At 43.2% G+C, this 23592-nt stretch overlaps 1 protein-coding gene across 1 annotated transcript in view; it reads left to right on the top strand.

Moving 5' to 3' along the window:
* ATP1B4 (ATPase Na+/K+ transporting family member beta 4) overlaps nt 1–18446 on the top strand; it is a 432920-nt gene extending 414474 nt beyond the window's left edge. The window contains exons 8-9 of the mRNA XM_069612681.1: nt 9214–9309; nt 15278–18446. Of these exons, the coding sequence (XP_069468782.1) occupies nt 9214–9309; nt 15278–15439 (258 nt within the window). The 3' untranslated portion in view covers nt 15440–18446. The remainder of the gene's footprint in view (nt 1–9213; nt 9310–15277) is intronic.
* The last annotated feature ends 5146 nt before the right edge of the window (nt 18447–23592 follow it).

Below are 23592 nucleotides of genomic sequence, written 5' to 3'. Positions count from 1 at the left end.
AAGCAGAGTTTGTACCAAACATAACTACTGAGACAGTCATAGAAGTACTCACAGAAATTTTTCAAAGGGAAGGCCTCCTCAAAGAGGTTGTCACAGACAATGGTGTACAACTAGTTTCCAAAGACATGGAAGAATTTTTAAAAAGGAACCATATTAAACAAAAGAAAGCGGCCTTATATCACCCTCAAGCCAATGGACTCGTCGAGAGGGCGAATAGGTTCATAAAGGGCGCCATCCAACTGGCCACAGCTTCCGGCATGGACCCGCTCAAAACCACCAAAGAAGCCATAGCAGCCCACAGGCTCACGCCCAACGGAATTACACAAATATCCCCGTTCAAAATGTTGAGGGAGGAGTGCTGCATCTACGCTCATCCCACCATGGCTGTCGAAAGTAAGGGAAGATGAAGCAGTGAACATGGCTGAAGTAGTATGGCGCATTGAGAAAAACAAGTCACGCATGAAATCGTGGAGCGACGAAAGAAGGCGGACAAAGCGAGCGCCCAACATAGGAAAAGGAGACTGGGTGAAAATAAAACTACCAAGAAAAGATCAAACCACAGGATCCCGGTATAGTCAGCCCATAAAAGTAACTCACAAAGGGACCAATCATGTCCGCACAGAAGACAGGCGCGCGTGGAACTTTGAAAGAGTAGCATTATACCAGCGGAGGCAAGAAAAGGCGAGAACCCCAGAGACACCACGCGTAGAAGCTGAAAAGGACTATGGGGGAAACGACGAACGAGAACTCGAAGGAAACGACGGAGAAAGAGAAGAAACCGAGACAGAACCAGAAGAACCCAATCTAAACCCAGAACCCGAGCAGCAGGGACCTTGCCCTGGAACCGGTGAGAGACCCAGAAGGGAACACAGAAGACCGGTGAGATACAATGACTATGTATTACAATGAACTCGTTCTGCATTGAAAAAGGGAGGTGTGTAGAGCGATCGCGAGAGCCCCGCTCTCGCGAGACCTTGCGAGCAAACACAGCTCCGCCCCCGCGCGCTACGCGCGCATTACGGGACGAGCTCAAGACGCGAGCAGAGGCGTCTCCCCGGCTCCTCCGAGCATGGGACTTTAAAGCTTCCTATTTACGCAGCCTGGGGAATCCTGATCCTCAGCACAGTTAGGCCCGTTGGCCTTTGGTTATGAAGGCACCCAGTGCTTCTTCAATTCGTTATTGCATTGCAGTATTAATAAACCACTGGTGCAACTCAATTACGGCTCCTGTCTTCACTTAAGGGGGGCTATTATACAACAACAGGGTAGGGCCGGATTGGTCAAGGCCCACCCAAAATATCTAAATGCCCACTTAGCAGCACTGTGTGTGCAGTTACAGATGTTAATGTCACTGTGGTGGGCCCAACTACATTAGCTTCAGGCCCTACTAGTTAGCCAATCCTGGCAACGCCTCCGTCAGGTTCACATAAACTGGTGCAACCGGTTTTATGCTGTACACCATGAGGGAACGATAGCCAAATGACTAATCACAACACTTGTTTAGGAAGCCTGCGTCTATAAGGAAAACAGTTTGCCTTCATCAGTAGAGCACTAACTGCATAGTTTAATATGAATTTGGACATACTTTCTCAAAAACAAAACAGAGCAAAATGGCTATGATTGTTAAGCATGTTTGAGAGCTGTCAGTCCTTGGGTGGCAATGTTATTTTTAAAGCAATGCTGCCTTTGAATTGTGACAGTGGTAGAGTTTGAATAATAAGATTTTAGCCAAAGTAATTGAGCACCATCTTTCCCCAATTTTACCACAAATGGTCCTCCTGGATTTATTTGGATTTACACCAGGAAATTCAACCCATGCCAACCTTCTTCGCTTCTTTAATTGTGTTGCCCTCCACAACCCTCAGATACTGGCAGCCGCCAGGAGTTGATAAAACAGATGATGGGGGCCATTTATCCATGGCCCATCTGTTGACTAATGTCGTTGGATACCCTTTTTCCAATGCAAAAGAGGCACAAGTCCGGCATTCTCTGTATCCCCACTAATCCTTGCTGTAGTTATTGGACCCTTATCTTGTCATCTCCCTGAACCGCGCCCAGATAAAGGACTACAATTTTACAATGAAAATGTCTTACCATCGTTACACGCAGATGACTGTATGCATATATTTAAAAGTTGGATAGCATTGGTCACAAAGTAAACGAGTTTGGTGGCCTCTCAGAATTGCCCATACATTGAAGGAAATCCTAGCTCTTAATGTTATTGATATCCACGCTGTGATTTGGTGAGCATTTGGGATTCAAGTGGTGCCAGCCAAGCCAAATACACACCCATGCTATTAGATACGACTAATACAGTGGATATGTTGGTTTGGCCGCCTCTTTCGCTTGCAGGCAGGGATACATTGATAAAAATGGGGACCCTACACAAATATCGATGCCGCTTTACAAACATCTCCCTGAGACTCCCGGGCTCCTTCTTTTAAAGTCTCTGTTCCCAATTGATTACGCTGATCTGGGCGGGTGAACACCTGAAAACGTGCGAGACACTAACCCTGCCAATGAAATATGGAGGAAGATTGGAGGTACCCGACATGGATGCTTACTATGTCATTGACCTATTCCAACACTTAAAGCATTGGTATTGACCATCAATAGCTATGCATCATATTAAAACAGAAAACCAAAAATCACTACCCGGACAAGCTTGAGACATTGCTTCAACTAGATAATATTAAAAAAAGCCCTGCAGTTGGCACCATTTAGGCATGCAACCTTTACCATATAGCACACAATACTATTTGGATTGGATACCGGGGCTGCCTTTGATGTTAGATCCGGCTATAATTAGGAACTTCTCATGATGGGATTAGTGACACTTGATTTATATGAGAGCAGAGAGTTCTTCCCTTCAACAAGGTTTTGGGTCATAGAAATAATTGCGTGTAACCATTCTATATTATTCTTACAACTATGCCATGGATCGGGACCAGCGGATTATCTGCTGTTGCAACAACCACCCACAGACATTCCACCAGCTTCCTTCTGACCATCCACTGGTGGAAAGCCAGAAAGTACCATTGGAAACCCAGAGGATTTAATTTCCACCATATTTTAAATCAGCTTGGTCAGAGGAGGTAAGAAATCTGATTTGGGTCGCAAACAAAGTGTCCATAATCAGTTGATTGGAACTGGGAGGCAGGGAGGATTTCAACCCTGTCCTCCTATATGTAACTCACTGCACTTGCCCAAACGCTCTGATAAATTGACTTTCCTGGTCTGCAGTGTAATGCCAAAGCTCTTGACAGGAGGTTCTGGACAATTTGTCACTGTACAGAAACTGAGGATCACAATGTACGTAATGAAGACACATGCCCAAGCTTCTAAAGCAATAGCTGTGAAGAAGTATACACAAACGATTGGAATTAAAGGATGCAATTAAATGGAAAAATAGCTTTGTGTTCACAGAGATATTACAAAGGCCTTTCTAATCTAATCCTTAAGGTTTCTCTTATTTCCTATTTCGGCTCTTAAGTGTCCTGCAAGTGTCCTCGTGAATAAATTATTGAATACCTTATTCAATATAAACCTTGGTATAAAATATGACAGTCACCTCCTTTACCTGCAAGTTTAAATGTAAGGGACTTATTAGCCAATTTCTTCAGCACCGCAGCTTGATTACAAGATAAAGGTTTATAATTAATCTGTATTAAATCCTCTAGTGCCTCCATAGGTGGGTTTTCATCAAAACACATTTAATTGATTGCATTTGTGTTCCGAGTTCAACAATATGTATGTCCCAGTCCCTAACATGTGTAGTCATTTCGTTGATTGTAACACAATCACAGCCAAAGAACAATAAGAGAATATGTCTCCATTTATTCACCAAACATTTACTCTGGGCCACATAACATAGGTTTAAAATCAATTCTCAAAACATGGGTCTTAGAAAACATAATTTTTAAAAATTAAATTCAGTAATCAATCCTAATAAATTAATGCACCCACAACCGTGCAGGGGGTCTCTTTTTGTGGCCGCATTTCAGCCAAACCTCTCTTGGAATGCCCAAAAAGGCAAAACATGTGTCTAGGGTTGTTGTTGGCACTTCTGCTCAGAAAATTGTCTGAGATCTTGCTGCTAGACTGCCATTGTGGGTGGGCCCGGACTAATATGCAAAGGTATTGATCTTTTCTATGGCACAGAGCTAAAATGTGATTTTTGACACATCTGTGTGGACCACAGAACGGGTTATTGGGACATGTTGCTTCTCTGAGGGGGCCTGTCACACTTTGGCAAATGTTCAAACAAATTGGGTTTCAGCCCAGGTATAGGAGTAATCCACATGTGGATCCCGGGAGCTATATCAGCCTAGGGAGACAATACACCACTAGGGCATCTCACTGATGACAACCAACAAGGCAGAAACACTTACCTGGAGTTGCTGTTGGTGCTCTGATACAGAGCACTACATTACCTTCCTGTGCCAGGCTGCACTTATGAGTAGTTCCAGTCCGCTGTGCAAATAGATACAACGTATGATAATAAACCCTCATCAGTGTTGGTAAACAGCTATATATTGCGTCTATCCCTTTTGAACCAGAGATCAAATCTGCCTCCCAAGAAACAGGCTGTAACAAAACAGTAATATGCTGGCTAAAGTAACACACACACATACTTTATGGGAGCGGAATGACCACTAAGGTAGCTGGATAACAATTCCTATCAAACATATGTATCAAAGCCTTCCCTCCTCTTTAAGGTGACAATAGCTTATCTTGATCAATGTAGGTTTCAAAATCTTGACAACGATCCTATAGAAATGCATGGAAAAAGTACTGATTTGGGTGGTTTTCTGAAAATCGAGGTCTGTGCAGACAACATGAAAAGGCTGCCTCTAACTCTCACAGAAGCATGCGAGGATGGCGTCCTGCTGGTAGTCATGTCCTAGGAGGCAGAAAAAACGTTTGCACTTATTAAATGAAGGCAAGTTATTGAAACAATGAAACAAATGGTTTTGAAGTTTATGAAAACGGCCCATCCTCTGTTCAATTCTCTGAACGCTTCAGTATTCATCAATGGACAAGCATCAAAACACCATTCCCCAGTTTTCTCCTTCCACTTTTAATCTTAATACAAGTCCTGGAACCACTGACAATCTACAGGAAATAAAAGAGGTCCAAACTTTGGGAATGACCTATAACAGAATGGAACAAAAGCTCTTGTATGCTGTGTACTTGCTACTGATATCAAGAGATGTACCTAAACCCTGGACAGTCTTCTCTTACAAGATCAAGACTTCTAGGAGAGCCTCAGGATTTAAAATAAATGTAGCTAAATTGGGTGGTATTTCAATCCCTTCCCTCTTACCAGAAACATCTCTTATCAGAAAGAGTTCTGGTGTTGCCCAAGTAAGAACATATATTTGGGGATCAGGATTTGTGTGAACTGCCAGACTATGAAGTTGAATTCTGATGAATTGATAACGCAGGCTGATGGATTGACAGATGTTTGGAACTCGGGTCTTATTGTGGGGCCAGATAAACTATTACAATTAATATTGCAAAATGCATTAATTATATCTTGTATTAATGCAGTTGCACGTATGTAAAACGGTTGACAGAATTCTTCAATCATGTATTTGAGATATAAATCCTTTAAAACATGGTTCCTTGGGGATTAGAGACTTTACAACCCAAAGCGAGGAGTGTGATTATGTCTGTGCAAATTGATTAATGAAAACGTAGATCAATGGGCCAATGCAGAGCCATCAGAGAACCCCCTTCCTGAACTTCAGGACCTACTTATATTGGCATCCAAACTCAAACAAAATAATGGAGTCGCTGACTTCGTTCTTGAGAGACTGTTGACAATTTATCCCTAAGAATTGGACCTTAGACCCTTTCCAGTTTGTCAAAGCCTACATTTCGATGAACATATCCATGAGGTTAAAGGGCAAAATGCTATTCTGGACGTGCCTTAACAGCATAAGATATATCTGCGACATCACAAAGCTCAAAAGGGTGTGCCACTTTGTATATTTGCAGAGTACTTAGCATTAAAAGCTACTCTTACATACATGGATACCATCAAGACTATTTGAATACACAAATATTGGGATAAATTTCATCTGTTGGCTTACTAACCACAATCTGCCTTGGTCATAGTGTCTATTGAATTGGACCAGGACCGCAGATACATGATTTATGAATGCATGGACACACAAATTGGTAGGGGCGAGAGAAGTGGGGAGTAACGGTGAAGGTGCTATGGGAGCATTACACAGGACTTGCTGCCATAGTCAGATATGACTATCAGGTTAAAGTATTGCAAATAGTATTGTGGACCATTCATAGGTTATTTAAAAGGAAAATAGTTGCCTCGCAATTGAGTTGGGTTTTAAAATAACAATATGGGACAATAATATGTATGTGATGGATTCGTACTGCAGTAAACCGGATGCATTTCGTTACCAGGTCAGTCAAAGTTGCCACTTTGCTCCACAATTCAATTTGTGTGGCATTTATTTTAATGGGGGGCAAGCCCCCATCAGCCAGCCCCATACCCACCACACACACACACTACCCTTAAAAACATATACTTATTCCCGAAGAATGCTGCAAAAAATGCAATGAAAAGACTGCAACGAGATCAGCAAGATATGCAGTGATGTTGATCTGCATGAACTGCAATGACCCACGAGGCCCAATTAGCAAACATGCAAGTTTTGAGTCACGTGAGCTGTCCCACCAACCAAATGTTGTGAACTGGCCGAATGCTCAGCTTAGTACAGCCATTGTAGAGTATGTGGTTTACAGACACAGAGGCAAGAAACATATGTTTAATGCAATATGGTTCCCATTTCTGAGGGTGAAATATGGACTTCAACTTGGTTGGGAACCCACCTATGCTAGATTAGAAGACAGACCTTACAATGCTCCTGTCAATATGTCCTACAGGTTGTTTGTTTTTCTGTTATTTGTATCAACTTCTATTTTTCAGTTCACCCAGGAGACTTGCAACATCTGATTAACAATTTAAGCCCAGTATTAAAACCCGTATGCAGTGTAGCGCCCCCACTCAAAGGTGGACATGGCTGCCCACGTCCTGCACACTGGATATGGCTTGCCCAGGAAACAGACGACCACACCCTGAGCCATTCCGAGATTACATTTTAAGATGAAATAGGCTCTTCCAAAACGTAATCGTTATCCTTACATGGAGGTCTTTAAAATGATTGTTAGTGCTGGTATGCATTATGGTTTTTTTTTCAATTATGTTATTCTTTTTAATGTTTATTTTTATTAGTTTTGATCAAAAATCTGATCTTTCAAATGTATAGCAAGAACACACAGAATAAAAAATCAAGCAATTCACATATTACATATAGAAGTTCAAAATGATTAAATACACGCACATCAATAAAATGCCTTCACAGTGATCTTCCAATTAAAACTCAATTGATTAAAGAATTTAAATACTATATTATTACTAAAATTAATTCATCCTTTTGGAGCATTTTTAAAAAACCAACAATTCCACAGCACGTGTATACACGCCAGAGTTATTATGGCTGTTGGCCTTGGTTGACAGTGGTACCCACACGGAGAGGAAGCTTCTGGCTATGGCCTCAGTAATAGCTAGGTACCTGGTAGCCAGGTTTTGGGGAAAGGCCAACCCGCCTACATTTGCCAAGTGGCTGGACTGTATGGGCATCTGTGAGAAGAGAGAATCTGTATTTGCCTCGACCCTGCCGATTAACAGTCGCCCATTTGATTACTGGGCACCATTCAGACAATATCAGACGGATGCGGCACAAGCTGCGTAGTCTCCGGATTCCACGCCGGACCGCGCAGAAGAGGGCGGTGGGCCCAAGTGCGTCCTTAAAATTGAACTCAAATTGGTGTGAAAGTGTCATCATGCTTGTTGTTATGATTATCATAAATGTCAGCTGTAGTAACGGACATGTGATTTGGTTGAGTACACTGTTACCGCTTGCTTTTGGGGTTGGCTGTGCGGGGCGGGCTTTGGCTGGGATTCGGGAGGGATGGGGGTTTAATGCCATACGGGGTATCTGTTGTAAAATAATAAAGAAAGTTACAAAAACAAAAAAAACAATTCCCGCATTCTCAATATTTCTGTAGTAAGAAATGTCTCTGCCAGCACTCATTCTGGCCCATATAGCATCCGGACTAGGAGGAAGAGAGGAAGAGGTGTATTAAAAAAAAAAATACTCAAATATTTTGTACAAGTGTCAATAAGAGCCAGGCATTCCACCAATATAGGTCTCAGCATATGAACCGTTTCAGTTACTTTTCAGAATCCACATCTACCCATTACCACATGCGATGTCGGGGAGCACGCAGTTACAACTTCCCCTGTCAGCAATAAATGTAACCGAAATCGGAGAAACTGACTTCGATAATATGGACTAGGAAGCAACTCAAGATATTTCAGTAATATACCTAAGGGCGTATCTTCTCTAGAGAATGTGGAATGGCGGCGATAGCTTCTTGTCCTATCCAATGTTTCTAATGTAGGTATTTTCTATGCTTCACTGGTAATAAGATGACGCAACTTTCTGAACACCCAAAAGAAATATCTTTAGGTTAGAATTTAGACTTCAACTGCAAATATAAGACAACTCTGAATCGATGGACCTAATTACAAGTTTGGAAGTATGAGAAAAATGTGTGGTCAAATTGTGGTAACAGAATGACCAGCACTTTACAACACCTTTCCTGCACAATTGACCCAGAGTTTGGACGTGTGGTGGATGATTTACCGCCAGCATAGAGAAGTAGACAAATATTCCATTTACCTCCAATAATCTGTGGATTTACTGCAGAATAATTGTCACTCCCAGAAAATCTGCAAAAGTCTCTGTGCTGACGCATGGAGTGTAGAAAAGGGGATTAACACCAATTTACGAGCACTCGTAAAGCCGGGGGCAAATCTGCAGGACTGAGTTGCGGTAACTGTAAATGAGTTTGGTGGTAATTCTGCATAAAAATGACAGTATTACCGCCAACCTCATGATGAAGCCCAATATGTTTGAAGATAGCCACTCGCACAAATTACATCTTCATAAAGATATGCACAAGGAAAACTCACTATAGAACTCTTATAAGAGCAAGATCTGCTTAATAAGAAATCAGCACACCATCATGAAAGCCAATATTTAATTGCAATTTTGCTTGGCATAAAAAAATTGAGCTGTATTCCAAATAGTAACGTGATGTTTCTTTGTATTATAGAAAGGCGAGGAAGGGGATCTGAACTCTGTAAGCCTCTATCCTGAAAATGGCACATTCGCCCTCATGTACTACCCATTCTACGGCAAACTCACCCACGTAAGTACAACACCAATGATTTCCATTTCCTAAAATTAAGCAGGTGTTACCAGTATCAGGTGGTAATATCGCCACCAAAAATATCGCCGTACATATGGTCGTCGGGAACGGCCATACGCGATATTTTTGGTGGGGATAATTTGTGGGGTAAATGGATGTGGGGGTTGCGGGGGTGTCCCCTGCTCCCTTTAATATATGGGAGTTGCGGGGGTGTCCCCCGCAGGTTCCATGGGGTAATATCGCCGCAAAAATATGGCGAAATTTTTGTATGGCGATATTTTTGCGGCGATATTATCACATGGAACCGTGTTACCTCATCTCTTCTAGTTGAAGTTCAAAGATTGAAATAAGCAAGGAAGGGGATCTATTCAACTATAAAAGTATATCTGAGCTTTTATAAAGGAAAATAACACCTACACAATGCCCATCTAAAACAAGCACTGGCAAACCCACTAGGGTCGGTCTTTAATAATGTACATGGCAAGTAATGTTTATAAATCTAGAGAGCAAGTGAAAGATCAGAGTAGATAACCTGGCTTGGTTTCCTTTAACTGGAGCCTCACTTTAACTGCCATGCGGGGTGACCTCTCCCAAAAGAGTACCTGACATTTTATTATTCTGGTATCATTATTCTGGTATTTATTGTGCGGGGACCTAACTTCAAGAAGCAATGGAACGCTTTACACAGGTATACAACAATACAGATACATAACAGAGCGCTTTACAGAGGGGTATACAGTGGGGGTTTGAGGGATACGGAGGAGCACAGAGGAGGGATACAGCTGTACCGGGTGCCAGGAAGGAGAGAGGCAGGAGGCGTCTAGCGAGTCAGGTGGCACGAGGGGTGATGTGATGGCGGAGGTGTTAAGGCAGATTCCTTCCAGAGGTGGGTTTGAGTTTTTTACTGAATTGTAGGGGCGTGTGGGCGAGGCAGATGCTGAAGGGGAGGAGGTGCCACAGTCTTGTGGGGTAGGCAGAGAAGGCTTGTTTTCTGGTCCTTTCCTTTTTGCAGCAGCGGATCTCAAGGCTGCACATTAACTTGTATGAAGTAAAAGACTAAAAGACACAAACTATGCATCTTTATAATTGTTCCAATTTATAATTGACACAGAAGATACACCTTTATGCATTCTTATGAAGCTCGAACGGGACAAAATAGTCTAACCCTCTACATTTGCAAAAGGCTTGCTCTGGAAATCCGCCAGGCTTTGTTTTCATACTAAGGAAGCACTGTTTGGGTTAGCCACTGCCGCTTTCCTCTTGCAAATCAGGTTACATTGTCAGGCAGGATGGATTGCAAATGGTTGAGTGTCGAAAGTGGAGTCGATGAACACTGCTGAGAGAATAGTCAGAGACACCATAACTTTGACTTACTCTTTCTACCAATGTGTTCTACTTTGGGAAAGCTTTTTCGCTATCATGCATGGACAAGCTGTTTCTATATGAGGTGGGCCATCTCTCACTCCCCATGTCCAGCAGCTTTGAACATCTTCATGTAAACAATTGCACTGTCTTGCAAAAAACTCACATAGCAACAATGATTCCTGATAATGGGCCTCATTACGAGGTTGGCGGTAGGGCGGGCTACTACCGACGCCGTAACACTTTCTGCCTCCTGACATCCCAGTGCCACCGGGATATCATGAGCAGTGGTGGCAGAACAGTAAATCCCCATTCCCGTGGAGTCCCATAGTACTCCACGGGAATGGGGTCACTGAAGCACCGGCACCGTTGCCAACGGTGCTGGCGCGTCAATGAAAAGAGTGCCAGGAGGGACCTGAAGCTTGGCCTGCCGGGAGTTCCGTGTACCTACCGGCAGACTTAGTTTGGCGGTCAGGAAAGGGTGCTGGTACATTGCTGATGGCACTGTAGTTTCCGGACCGCCAACATTATAACGATGCCCAATGTCCTGCAGTAACCAATTCTCTAAAACATACAGCACCAGGTTCTCTCACACACACACACACGGAATAGAGATATTTAACAACGGAGCAGACACACAAGTAAACAATAACATTATCCGGCACGTCCTACCATTCCAAGATGGGGCCCGTGAAAACACTGCTTTGGTTCAAAATGGAAGCCCATTGACAGCCATTCTCTGCATTAGATGATTGTAATAAATGGGGACACTTATTACATTCCTTATCCACGCCATACCTCATGGCAAAAGTGGAAAATGATCAACGTGCCAGACCGCATGGAAATAGAAGCACCTAAAAGCAACCTTTAACAACTCTCTGTAAAACGTACACAATGGCCGTCACCCTAACAGCTTTCACCTTGATGCGCTCCTTCTTCCTCACGGAGCAGCTGATCGATTCCTGGGCCGCACTGCACATTGCTTCACTCTGGCAGAGAGCTAAAGATTTTCTAGTCAGAGAAAACACAAGTCATGTGAGCACTCCTCTAGAAAAAGTGAAGATCATTTGAGTTCCTAATATCATAAACCGGTTCTTTAAGGAAATGGTACAATTTATATTACATTTACCAACTTTCATCAATGGGTGAGACGGTAGACTGGATTTTAGCATCGACAACCACGGTTTGGACTCTCACAAATACTTTATGGAGGTGCGAGTAGCAGTGTTGGGGGTTGAATAATTTTACTGCAACAGGTGTGTAGAGGAGGAGCCAAGTGCCTCTATCGAAGTCCCGCCTCCATTTTGCCTATACGTTGGAAACCGTAAATTGCGACATGCACGATGCCAGTAATGTTGCCTATTCCCCGAAGAATCCTCGAAACAAGGTATCCATTGAGAAAGCCCTATATGATGTACCCATGAAGAAATGGCAGCCTCTTAAGGGAGGTCTTCGAAGAAGTACGAGCGGTAAAAGCAAGAGCCTGTTGACGTCTCATGAAGCAAAGATGACGCACCCAGAAGAGATGCCGATGAAGAAAGTAAACAGACCTTATAGATTCTGATGACAAATTAAAGGATTGAGAGACATTTCATGTGCGGAATGAAGATTACACGTACGAAAAGCACTGAAGAAAATGCAAAAACGTTTTTTATAAATGTACAGATGCTGAAATGCAAGTAGACTAAGCAATCATGAAGGCTAGCTATAGGTAGTGAATAGACTGCTGGCGGTGCCGCCAATGTATATATGTAAAGAATCTGGATGTTCCACATCATGTTTTAAGCAAATCTGGACCCCAGGAATAGAAGGGCTGAAAGTGTGGCACAGTAAAAGAAAACGGCTGACAATGAAGACTTGAGAAGGCTTGCCTGGCCTGGGGTCAAAGGGTTGGGGCAGCCAAGAAACTGGTTATCTATTTGAGAAGATGCAATGAACTTGCGAAGCGAGAGGAGCTCCCGTTGAGGTGCAATGGAAAATCACAAGAAGTGCAAGGTTTTATTAATTTAATAGTGTTAAATGCGAAGGAGCTCAAAACACGGCCTCCTGTAGCATGGTCAAGATGAAAATAGACTGAGTGAGCTAAACCGAGACTTGAAGATAAGACCATGCTCACACTCCCTTCTATTCTCAGGCACAGTGATACTTTGCAAGGACGAGTTCAAAGACTAATTTGAATGGCAAACAGTAGGAGTGATGATGGATGTTGGCATGACCAAGCCAACCCTCCAGCACCTGGGGTACCAGCTTGCGTGCTGCTAGCAAGTGAAATATTCCAGAAGGGTAGAAGCGTGCCAACCAATCATAGAGGGCCACATAGCAAAGAGCCCTATAGTTTGAAAGCCAATGAAACGTTGTGTATTTCATGACAGCGAAGATTACTTGCACCAGGGGTGGGCATAGCTGTCCACCTGACCTTAGAGACCCAATCACTATCCTATCCCCATAGAAAGAATACCTAGATGTTCCCCTTAGGCCCATCACAACCCCAAGGAGGTTTTCTTATTTTGCCACGTAGTATGACATCACGTATGCCGGGCATTCACTATATAGATGTAACTTTTTATGAAATGCGTTGAGACCACTCAAGAGAGATTTGAGCAAACGCCCGTTGATGTCCATTGTACTGTTTTAAATACTTGTTAATAAAACAGCTAAAGATTCGCCAACTTCCTGAATCAGTCTTATTATTGGTGCAAGAGTATTTTCTGCACCCCTATCCATCCCAAATAGCGCTACCTCGCTTAAAGGGCCTACGGGTTCCGGTGTCCTGAAAAGCAATTACAGGGTGCTTCCCATGGGAGCAGAAGCCTATTAATATGACATAAGGTAGGCACAGAAACCTAGGTCAGTGCCATGGACTCAACAAGCACCTCAACTATCATCTGAATGAAATGCAACACTTATATGTTTTTGTGTTAATATTTGTAATTGAACTGTTTATGACCCCATCATTTCTGCCTAAGCAGAGGAATTATCCCTTGTCCTACAGTCAATAGCTTCTTGTTTACAAAGATAAAATGGAGCATATGCTGACATAGCCCTATTAATTCATGAGAAGCTAAGGTGTCCTGGTGTTTCCTTGCATTTTGGTACTTATAGATCTGGATTTCCAGATTATAAATCCAGCACTATACATGCCACAATCCATTTTTCCTTTGCATGCTGGGTGTTGTAAAGTCCCCGAGGGTAGAATCAAAACCTTTCTGATTTGTAATACTTAGTCTATCAAATCATAAGTATTTTCTGGACTCCGGCATGTGTTTATGCATGTATTAGTCTTAATCTCAGATTCTTGGGTTTTCTGGTTTTTCAACTGAAATGGTATATAGAAACCAATTGCAAGTACACGTAGGAAATGGCTCTGAAGAAAGCTGGAAATTGGCGAGTCCAAATCCTCTCACTAACAATATTTTGTTCTTGCATTTGAAGTATCCCAAGTGTTTAATCTCTAAGGAAGATTAAGGTTTGAGGTTGAAGGAATAATTCACAACTAGGTGGGAAAGAAGAACCACACGATGAAGTGGCTACAAGCTGACCAAACCATTCAGTGACTAGCTAAAGGGTGCCCTGTCTAGCAGAGAGGGCCTCCACAGGTCGGTTTCTACTTGTAGCCTCCACTCCCGGAAAAGCATGGAGACTTCTCCTGAACTACAGCAGGTTGGAAAATCTAATCATTAATCCAAATGATCTAGGACCGATATAATATCGGATGTATAACCACAGTCAGGTTCTTATATGGAGTGCTCAAGGCCAAGTGAGAAAAGGGGAACAGGTTAGCAAAGCGATGAAAGAGGAGGGATGCACCCAGTGTAAGTCTATGAGAAAACCACAGCAACATCTTCCTCAAAGTCACCTTTCAGCACGTCCCGAATTTTGGTGTCCCTTGTTTCTAGGGCCTCCTCCCCAGTGTACGAATATCTGTTTTCTTTAAGCTGTTAACATTACTGTTTATTTGAGCTGTCCCATCTTCACAAGAGTTCTCAGCCCAGGGGAATGCTACAGAACGACCAGTATCCTGGAGGCAAACCAGAAGAAAGGAGTACGTTTCTATTGGACTTATTTTTATAAAGTGAGCATGTGAGCATGCAGGAGACTGATCATGCATTTACGGGCATGCTATTAATAGGGAAAGCGAAGGCAGAATGTGTCATTTGTTGATGGTCAGATACGATAGGTCTCAACAGGGTCTAATGAAACAAGCAAAGTTGTTATAAAGGGAACGTCAGAGCTGCACAATGTAAGACAACCACAGGAACAAAAAGGTCAAATATGGCAAGGGCATCATTCAGCTGGGTTCAGTTCTGAAGTCTAATTGAATTTTTAGTAAAAGAGCCAATGAGTATGGGATTGAATCTATCAAGGGACCTGCATCATTCCCACCTATATGAACACCAAAGAAAATATTGATCATTTAAGTGGCCATTTGAGTGAATGTTTACCCTTAAAGCCTTCATCTGACAACAAGGTTAGTCCAAAAGGATCAGAATTTGTTAGGAAGTAGCATACAAGCATCATGATGCAATTAAAAAATGAAATGCGTCGATTTCATTGTATATGCTGTAAATTGATAGGATTTCTTGTCTTCTTTTGATTTCATTTTAAGGTCAACTACACATCTCCTTTGGTCGCTGTGCACTTTACGGATGTGAAGAAGAATCATCCTGTCATGATTCAGTGCAAGCTCAATGGCCGCGGGATCATAAACAACAGCAATACTGACCGCTTCCTGGGCCGAATAATATTCACGCTGGAAATTGGCATATAGACGACGTGAACATTTTCTGAAGTCTACTGCCATTCTGTTATGGATGTTTAAAACAGGATATGAACCATACATGTCTTTATATTCAAAAGGAGAATTCCACAATCTGATTTAGAACTAGGTCATACTTTGGGTAGTTTCCCCGGCTTTACAGCAGTAGCCATTCCTCTAGGTCAGCAGTACCCAAACTGGGCCAGACAAGGACACTGCAACCACTGCCACCACAATCTTTTCAGTGTCAGGATGTTGTCACTCAGATGTCAGCATGAATGAGTGGAGCATGTGCACGAAACTGGGCACATTGCTACTTGCCAAGACCAGGTCACTAGTAGACTATCTGCCAGCAAAATGCGGCATATTGCTCGTTTAGATGTGATAGCACCCAGAATAAGCCTAACCAATTTGCAGTAGGTAAACAAGGTGTGGACTGTGTGCAAATGTAAAATCTGAACTTAAATTGCCTTTGAAGACCAGTTAAAGAAGTGTTTCAGCCACATTCAGCATTGTTCTTTATCACGCTGCTACAACCAATGCAACATCAGTGACTGCAAATAGCGCAGGTCAAAATCAAGTTCCAGTGAACTGGATAAAATTCTTCTACAACACAAACTGGGAGTCCATATAAAAAGCATACTTCCTGCCATAAATTCCTGAGCACCTTACTTCCAAGTGGCCCTATTGTAACTTCAACAACTGCTTTACACATAGCATTGGGGTGCATGTACTCTTGTTTTGGTGCACAATGAAAATAGCATATACACAAAAGGCTATCAATGATGCATCTGATATGGCAATGTATGTCCACTGCTGCTCAATTTCCCAAAATATTTTTGATGCAGTATTTACAGTTTGCATGTGATTTTCTAAACAGTCGTTTGGCAGGTGTGAAATGTATGGGCAGAAGCTCCCTGCGGTTAAGGTGGCACATGCTTCAGTGATTTGGGGTGTTGCCCTTGTAATTGGTTATTTATAACGCGCTTAATACCCAGAGGTTCCTAAGCATGGGCCCGGCGATCGAACCTGTGTTGCTCTGTGTCGTCGCTACCCCTGAGCTATCCTCCCGAGACTCAGAGTGTAGTGTACGATTCCAATATTCTTTTTACTTCAGTTTTTGCCAGTGGTCCGTCAACTCAGTCAATACAATTACCATTCAATCTAACAATTAGGTTTGATGTCAAAATCCTGCATGTTGAAAAGTGTGCCTTTTTTAGGCCAATTTGGAGCGGCCTTCAACAAGCGGGAAAGACCAATTTAGTGATGGTGGGGGGTTATCATCAATTGATCTTGCCCAAAAACTGCATATCAAAAATACACACTTCTGTTGCACTATTAGCAGTGGGATTTTGGCCAAATACTGTTGCACCTGTGAACCCCTTTCAATAGCCAGCAAAGGCCTCCATAATTTCTGTCTTTGTGCATGTGCTGAATTTTGATCACAACCCCATTGTGTCTTATTCTCCTGTAGTTTATTATTTACCAAGGTTTCTTATTCCTCTGTACCTCCTATTGCATGTCTTTGTATGTTATTTTATATTTCAATGCATTGTATATATATTTTAATAATTATTTCAATCCACAAAGAAAAATATTTTGCTTACATTTCCAAAAAACACATTACATGTTTTACAGAGCAGCACAGGTTTATATATATATTACATTTCAGCAATAGTGGCAGTGGAGTTAAGGGTACACCGGGAAATGTACAAAAGGGAAATGAAAAAATGTTTTTGTACACATCCATGAAAGATCTCTGGAGTTGTTCAGAACAGTTGCATACCAAATTCAAACACTTAACCCACATTTTCTGCATTTTCATTTGTTAAGATGGTATGCACAACCCCAGATTAAGCATAAACGGGAGGCCGAGAAATCCTGCACGCAATAACGAAAATAGTAAAAGTGAAAGTCAAAGCCCACTTTATTAGCAATCCAACATAACGCAGGGACAGCATACAAGCAATAGGTTCACAGTTCTCATAGGTTCTCATAGTAAACAACCAATATGACTTGAAAACTCATCACTATTGACGTCATATTACAATCTTGTGAAAGGATTGGTTAAGGGAATTGACTATGTATGTATTACATAAGGGTTAGTCTTCTAATTGGATGTTTCAAAAGAGGTAGCAGGCGCTCCTCTCCAGAAAGAACATGGCATGATAACCTGTTCTAAGATGAGAGTTTGCAGCAGACGCTTTTTGCTCACTGTACCTTTCACAGATGGGAAATATCCATTTGCATATCAGTCTTTGTCCCGCCCACATGGGCAGTCCAGCACCGAAATGCTATGGCAATTCCTCTCTGAACAAGAGTACCAACAGCTCTTTAGATGTTACCCTTCTAATGGCTCCACCTGAGACCACCTCTAAATTGATAATGGTGAATACATGTCATCTCTATAATATGTGATTGGTTAACACATGTACTGGGTGGCACAGCATTGGGAGTTTTCGTTGGTTGGCATCTTACTGACCAACCTTGAGCAAGTGACAAGTCATCAACACAGGAGTAAGGGGGGAGAGAGGACTAGGAACTGTTTTCCTTTCAATAAAGAAATATAATATCCCTATCCCTTAGTCCTAGGCGATGAGCCAGAGCAACCTCTTTGTAGTTAACCTTGCAAGGCCCCTCATTTCTGAGAATATGTGGGGCTAATGAATAGACTTAGAATTAGGGGTCACGTGTGAGAGGACCGTGTTTTTTATTATTTCATCCTGCATTTACAGAGATTTTAACTAATAAAAGTACACGTTATTACTTTTCTGACCACTAGGGACTTAGTTCATCCGTTTCTTATGAAGGTTTTAGCTTATAATTATTCTGCACCTGGAGTTCAAAGGATGGTTGTTCTTTAATTAATCTTAGAAAAATATGTCTTGTGCCATGAGAATTATTATCTTGTGTTCTCTACAAGCCGTCCGGACGATCCAGAATATCGCAGTAACTTTGGCAGCTACTGTCTGAGCCCTGCACGAATCTGTATTTCAGTAAATTCAGCAGTTCAAGTTTCCATGAAGCCTCAAGGCCTTTCATTCATTTCGATGCATGCTGCTACTGCTTCCAATTTGAAAAAGATAGCTGCTCAGTACTGTCTTGCTTCTATGTTAGTCAGGTATATATATGTATCGTTCGTGTTGCATTCAGCTTATACATTGCATATGTTATTCATGTCTATATGGTTGCAAGCAAAATTCTTGGAGTAGAAATGCATAGTCGACCTATTGTCCGCGTTTCTTTATGGTGAGTGCATATTTACTTCTTGTCTACTGCATGCGCGTGTGTCAGTTAAAGGGGAAGTTTGTGTAGACATTTTATTGGCCCAATCAATTGGGCATGTATTTTTGAGTATACATCGATCAATCGTAAAAAGAACTCCAATGCATTATACCTTTTTTCCTTACATTAACACATGCAAAACTGATGGGTCAGGTACAGCCATCTTGTGCTGAACTGCTCTGTTGATCACCCCAAGTTCAAGTTCCCTTGGGCAATGATTCAGATCACCCACCCCTATAGCTGACCTCACTAGTCAAAACGATGTGCTCCACCTATTCTCAGGACGTTCGTGGACAGCATAGCAAAACGTACGGTCATCACCCACGTCATAACGTTACCTAATGCAAAACCAGGAAGATAAACACACACATCCACACACAGTGAAAAATGTTTCTTTTCACAAAAAGGAGAAAATAACGTATATTTTGAAGAAAATCACAATAATCGGGTATGTAACAAGTACTTATACTTTTTAACATAACTCTAAAAATAGATGATTACGTCCACGAAAACATTGATCACTTGCCAATAGAAGTGATAGCTAGCAAGCATCGCAGCTTTTCATTTTTTCTATGAGGGTCAGCTTTCATAAAATATTGCCAATTGCAATGTTCGATCAATTGGTTCTTGTATTTACATTCTTTAGTCAAAGTCATGTGGTTAAATCTAATGCGCTTATGTTCCATCACCAATGTTTTTCGTTCTCGAGAAGAAACGAGTCGTTTCACTTTGAGATGCAACACTTTTCCATCTGCACATTTTCAGATCATGAAGGCAGGCATTTTACTCCGTATTACTGCTATCGCAAAAGGACAGATTGGAAAATATATTTCAGTACCAAGTTTATAATAGAATATAGACAGTACCTAAATATGTTAACTTACAATTTCTGCTAAAATTAACATGTACAATATCTATTCTTAGCGTAAAATTGAACATTCCTCTTTCACATCATTAATCATCAAGCATACAGCACACATGCCATCCTCAGTCACCTAATTATTATGTAAAACTATGCTTACATTTTGATTTTCGATTCCCTCTATGTGAAGGTGAGCAACCCTCAAACGGCCTATGTCAGCAATCAAAACTTAACTGTCTTATATCCTGTTTCATTACAGTCAATCATACCAATTTTCTGTGGGTATTTGACACATTACTTTCTTCAAATTGTTAGTATGAGTGATTCAAGGACAAATAACAATGAGACCCACCCTTTTTTGTGTGTTCTCAGTCAGCAAGGCTTGGTTTCATTTCTCGGGGCAAAATGCCACAAAAATGAAAAATATTTTCTGCTTTCAATTGCAAGTTTTGCAGTGAAACACAATGAAATATTTCACTATTCCACATAGCAAAACATTTACTTTGGTTTTAGCGGTCTTAACGTGCCCTCTCCCACACCATTTTTGGCTACTTTTACAGATGCGGCTAGGAGGTGCAGAACACGGACACCACACATTGCTGAGTGCTTGTGTCCACTAACAAGCATTTGTGCCATGGGCATGCATGCATTGTTTGATATAGATGCACAGAAAGGAAGCCATACTGCGGTAGTGTGTGTAGGGTGCACATCGGTTTGCCCACACGGTTCTGATCGTGATAGGTGGCGATTGCATTACTGTCAAAAAAGTTTCACAAACACGTGACAGTCTTTCTTCAATGTAAGGTCAAGCAACCACATCACAAGGAAATCTAATTGTATTGTGCCTTTACACATCCAAGCAATCTCCTCACTTCTCAAAAAACAGAATTTCAATACAGAACATGAAAACAGGCTTTTCCACCTCAAACCCAATACAACGGCTTCTGAAATTCTGTCCAAAGCTTAAATTATTTGATCCTTGGGACTCTGCCACCTACCGCAACATTACTTAATGCACGGGGCGTGGCTAAGTGGCCATGGAATAGGACGTGCCGCGTGAGGAGCTCCTGATGATCCGAGACTATTTTTGCCAAATTTACCTACTAAAACTGCAACGAGCGCCTAGAACTTCGAAGGTCAGGTGTCGGAAGCTGCAAGATACGTGAAGCTCCCTGGAGAAGCTCATAGCCCCCGAGAATCGTGAGATATACATGGTTTTGTCGGTGCGATTGTGGGGCTGCTGCGACACCAAGATGGCGGCTAACAAAGGAAAGGCCTCCGAGGGGAAACGAAGCTGATCCCCTGGACCTGCGGGACACGGCTGCGGTAAATGCCGGGAGAAGCAACACAATTGGGGGATATGGCAGAGTGGTCGAAACTGCAAAAGCGCCCGGCCTGATATACGCGAATGGAGCCTCGGCGATCTGACCGTAAGAGGGGATGACATTGGATGCTCGGGCGACGAGGCCTGTGGAATTTGTATGGGGAGTGCAAAGCCATAGCCCATCCACAAGACAATCCGAGGTGCCATCTCGAATGTGCGTCTGGCGACCTGAAAACCTGACCATTGTCGGACCGAGGACGGTGCAACAGTAGCACTAAAGCAAAGGCACACAGGAGCTGCGAAAAAGCGCCATGTCGGCGAAAGGGTTGAGAGCTAAGACCAAGCAACCCTTGATGGAGACTTTCACGAGAACGCAACGGACCCCCTCAACGTCTGTGCAGAGCGCGATCGAGACCCCGGCGGAAGATGCCCCTGAAGGGGACAAGCACCAGATCCTTGAAGCTATAACGGGGCTAAGCGCCAAATGGGACTTGGCAATGGCGGAGCTACGCACAGCTCTGGAGCATAAGATCGATGCTGTTGGCACAGAACTCACCCTGCTTCGCCAAGATGTTAGGGCGCTTGCAGAAAGGACCAGCGGTTTGGAAAGTGGGGTGAAGATTAATACAGATGTTAGCACGAGCAATGCGAAGGAGATCCATGTCTTAAAAGAACAGGTCGCTAACTTGGAAAATCGGGTGGAAGAGGCGGAAGGAAGAGCGAGGAGAAACAACATTCGCGTGGTTGGCCTTCCGGAGGGAGAAGAAGGCCAAGATCCCACAAACTATGTTGAAAACATGATCCTGCAAGAGATCGGAGCTGGTAATCTCTCGCAGGGATTTACGGTGGAGAGGTCGCACCGCGCCCTGATGAGGAAGCCCCGGCCGGGGGCCCCACCAAGACCGATCATCGTGAAGATCCTAAATTACAGAGATAGGGAGAAGATCCTCAAATACTTTCGTAAGGGCGGCACGATCAAGAGAGCATCCGCTAACATCACAGCGTATCCGGACTACACGATGCTGGTACAGAGGCAGAGGTACAGCTATGTAGCCATCAAAAGGAGGCTGAGGGCAGCAGGAATCAGATATATGCTTCTGTACCCGGCACGGTTGAAAGTGCTACATATGAACAAAGCGCTCTTTTTCGATGCCCCCGAGGATGCTGTCACATGGTTGGACCTGCAGGACTGCCCGGAACAAGAAGCAGATCGGGATCGGCAGGATCACACCGAATGAAAATCCAGTAAGGAAAAAGACCCTGATTGTATGGAGAAGCTGTGCCTAACTGAACCTTTTACACGATCCGAGCCTGGTGCTCGATTCAGACTGGAATATAGTGAGTGTAATTGTAATCGGTAACGGTTTGGCAATCGACTGTGTAATGTTTTTTGGGAGGAGCAACAGAACGCGGGCGACCTGCCCCAATAGACTATTAGTTTCCGCGGCCATTAGGGCGGCTATATCCTACTGAGCCCTGAGCAGAGGCTAGCGCTCAGCAGGGCTAGATGTGGGGATGCCCGAGATCCAGGAATGGAGCTGGGTTACTGTTGGGGGAGGGGCGGGAGGGCAGAAAGTTGGGGGACGGGGAGTTGAGTGTGTGTGGTTATGGGGAGCATAAGTTTTGGGTTGAGTCTGTTTGGGAGAACCAGCTTGCGGCACATGCGGTGCACAAAGGGACATAATCTATGGAGAATTGGGTGGGTGCTTATTAACGACCTATGGGGGACCTCAGGATAATAACGTGGAACGTTAGGGGCCTTAACAGCTACCTGAAAAGGAACAAGATCATGATGTATCTGAAAAGGCAGAAAATAGACATTGCATTACTACAAGAAACGTATTTGACGCGGGAGAAGTTGGACCTAGTTAAGAGAAAGTGGAAAGGGATCGTAGTGGGCTCGCCATACTCTGCATATGCCCGGGGGGTGCTAACCTGGGTGGCACCGCATGTCCCATTCAAACTGACACAGGAGGTGGCGGAAACGGATGGAAGGATGGCTATATTGCGAGGGCTGGTAGAGGGCAGGGAGGTATGCATAGTAAACACGTATGCCCCCAACCAAAACACAGCAGCATATTTCAGAGCCCTGAGTGCCAATCTTAGTGTGTTGTCATGATCTCTGCTTCCAAAAGGTCAGGGTTTTCCCAACTCCCTTGGAAGCAGATCCATAACCCAGGTTCCGAGTGCCAACCAGTCCCAATTGGGACCTTTTGGACCCAGTCCTGGCGCCAGTGGCACCAGGCTCATAAATATGCCCAGTCCCAGCGCTGGAAGCGCCGGGCTCATAATGCTTGGGTGGACTTACCTTCAGCAGACCATGCTGCTTACTTGCCTGCCAGTTGAGCCTCTGATCCTCTTCTGTTTGGAACTACTTTTCCTGTTGGGTGGGGCTGGAGCCACTCCCTAGATTCAGAACACTGGAACTCTTCTGGAAGGCAGGAACTCTTTTCTTACCAGGAACTCTTTTCTTACTTAGGCGTGGCTGTGGAAGGAGACACCTAAGCACTACAGGAGGCTATTTAAACCACACCCGGTGGATGAATCTTGCTTTGCGTTATTCTGCAACCTCTGCAGCAGAACGCTCATCGTGTCTTCTGCATCCGGTCCTGGGCCTAAGGAAAAAGGCTTACCATCCTGAATCCAGTCTTCAGCAACACCTATAAAGACAAGAAAGAACAGGTTAGCATTCCG

The sequence above is a fragment of the Ambystoma mexicanum genome, chromosome 5p (assembly GCF_040938575.1).
Source record: "Ambystoma mexicanum isolate Mex_15411 chromosome 5p, UKY_AmexF1_1, whole genome shotgun sequence".
Classification (NCBI taxonomy): Eukaryota; Metazoa; Chordata; class Amphibia; order Caudata; family Ambystomatidae; genus Ambystoma; species Ambystoma mexicanum.
This window is presented reverse-complemented; position numbering and strand designations above follow the sequence as displayed.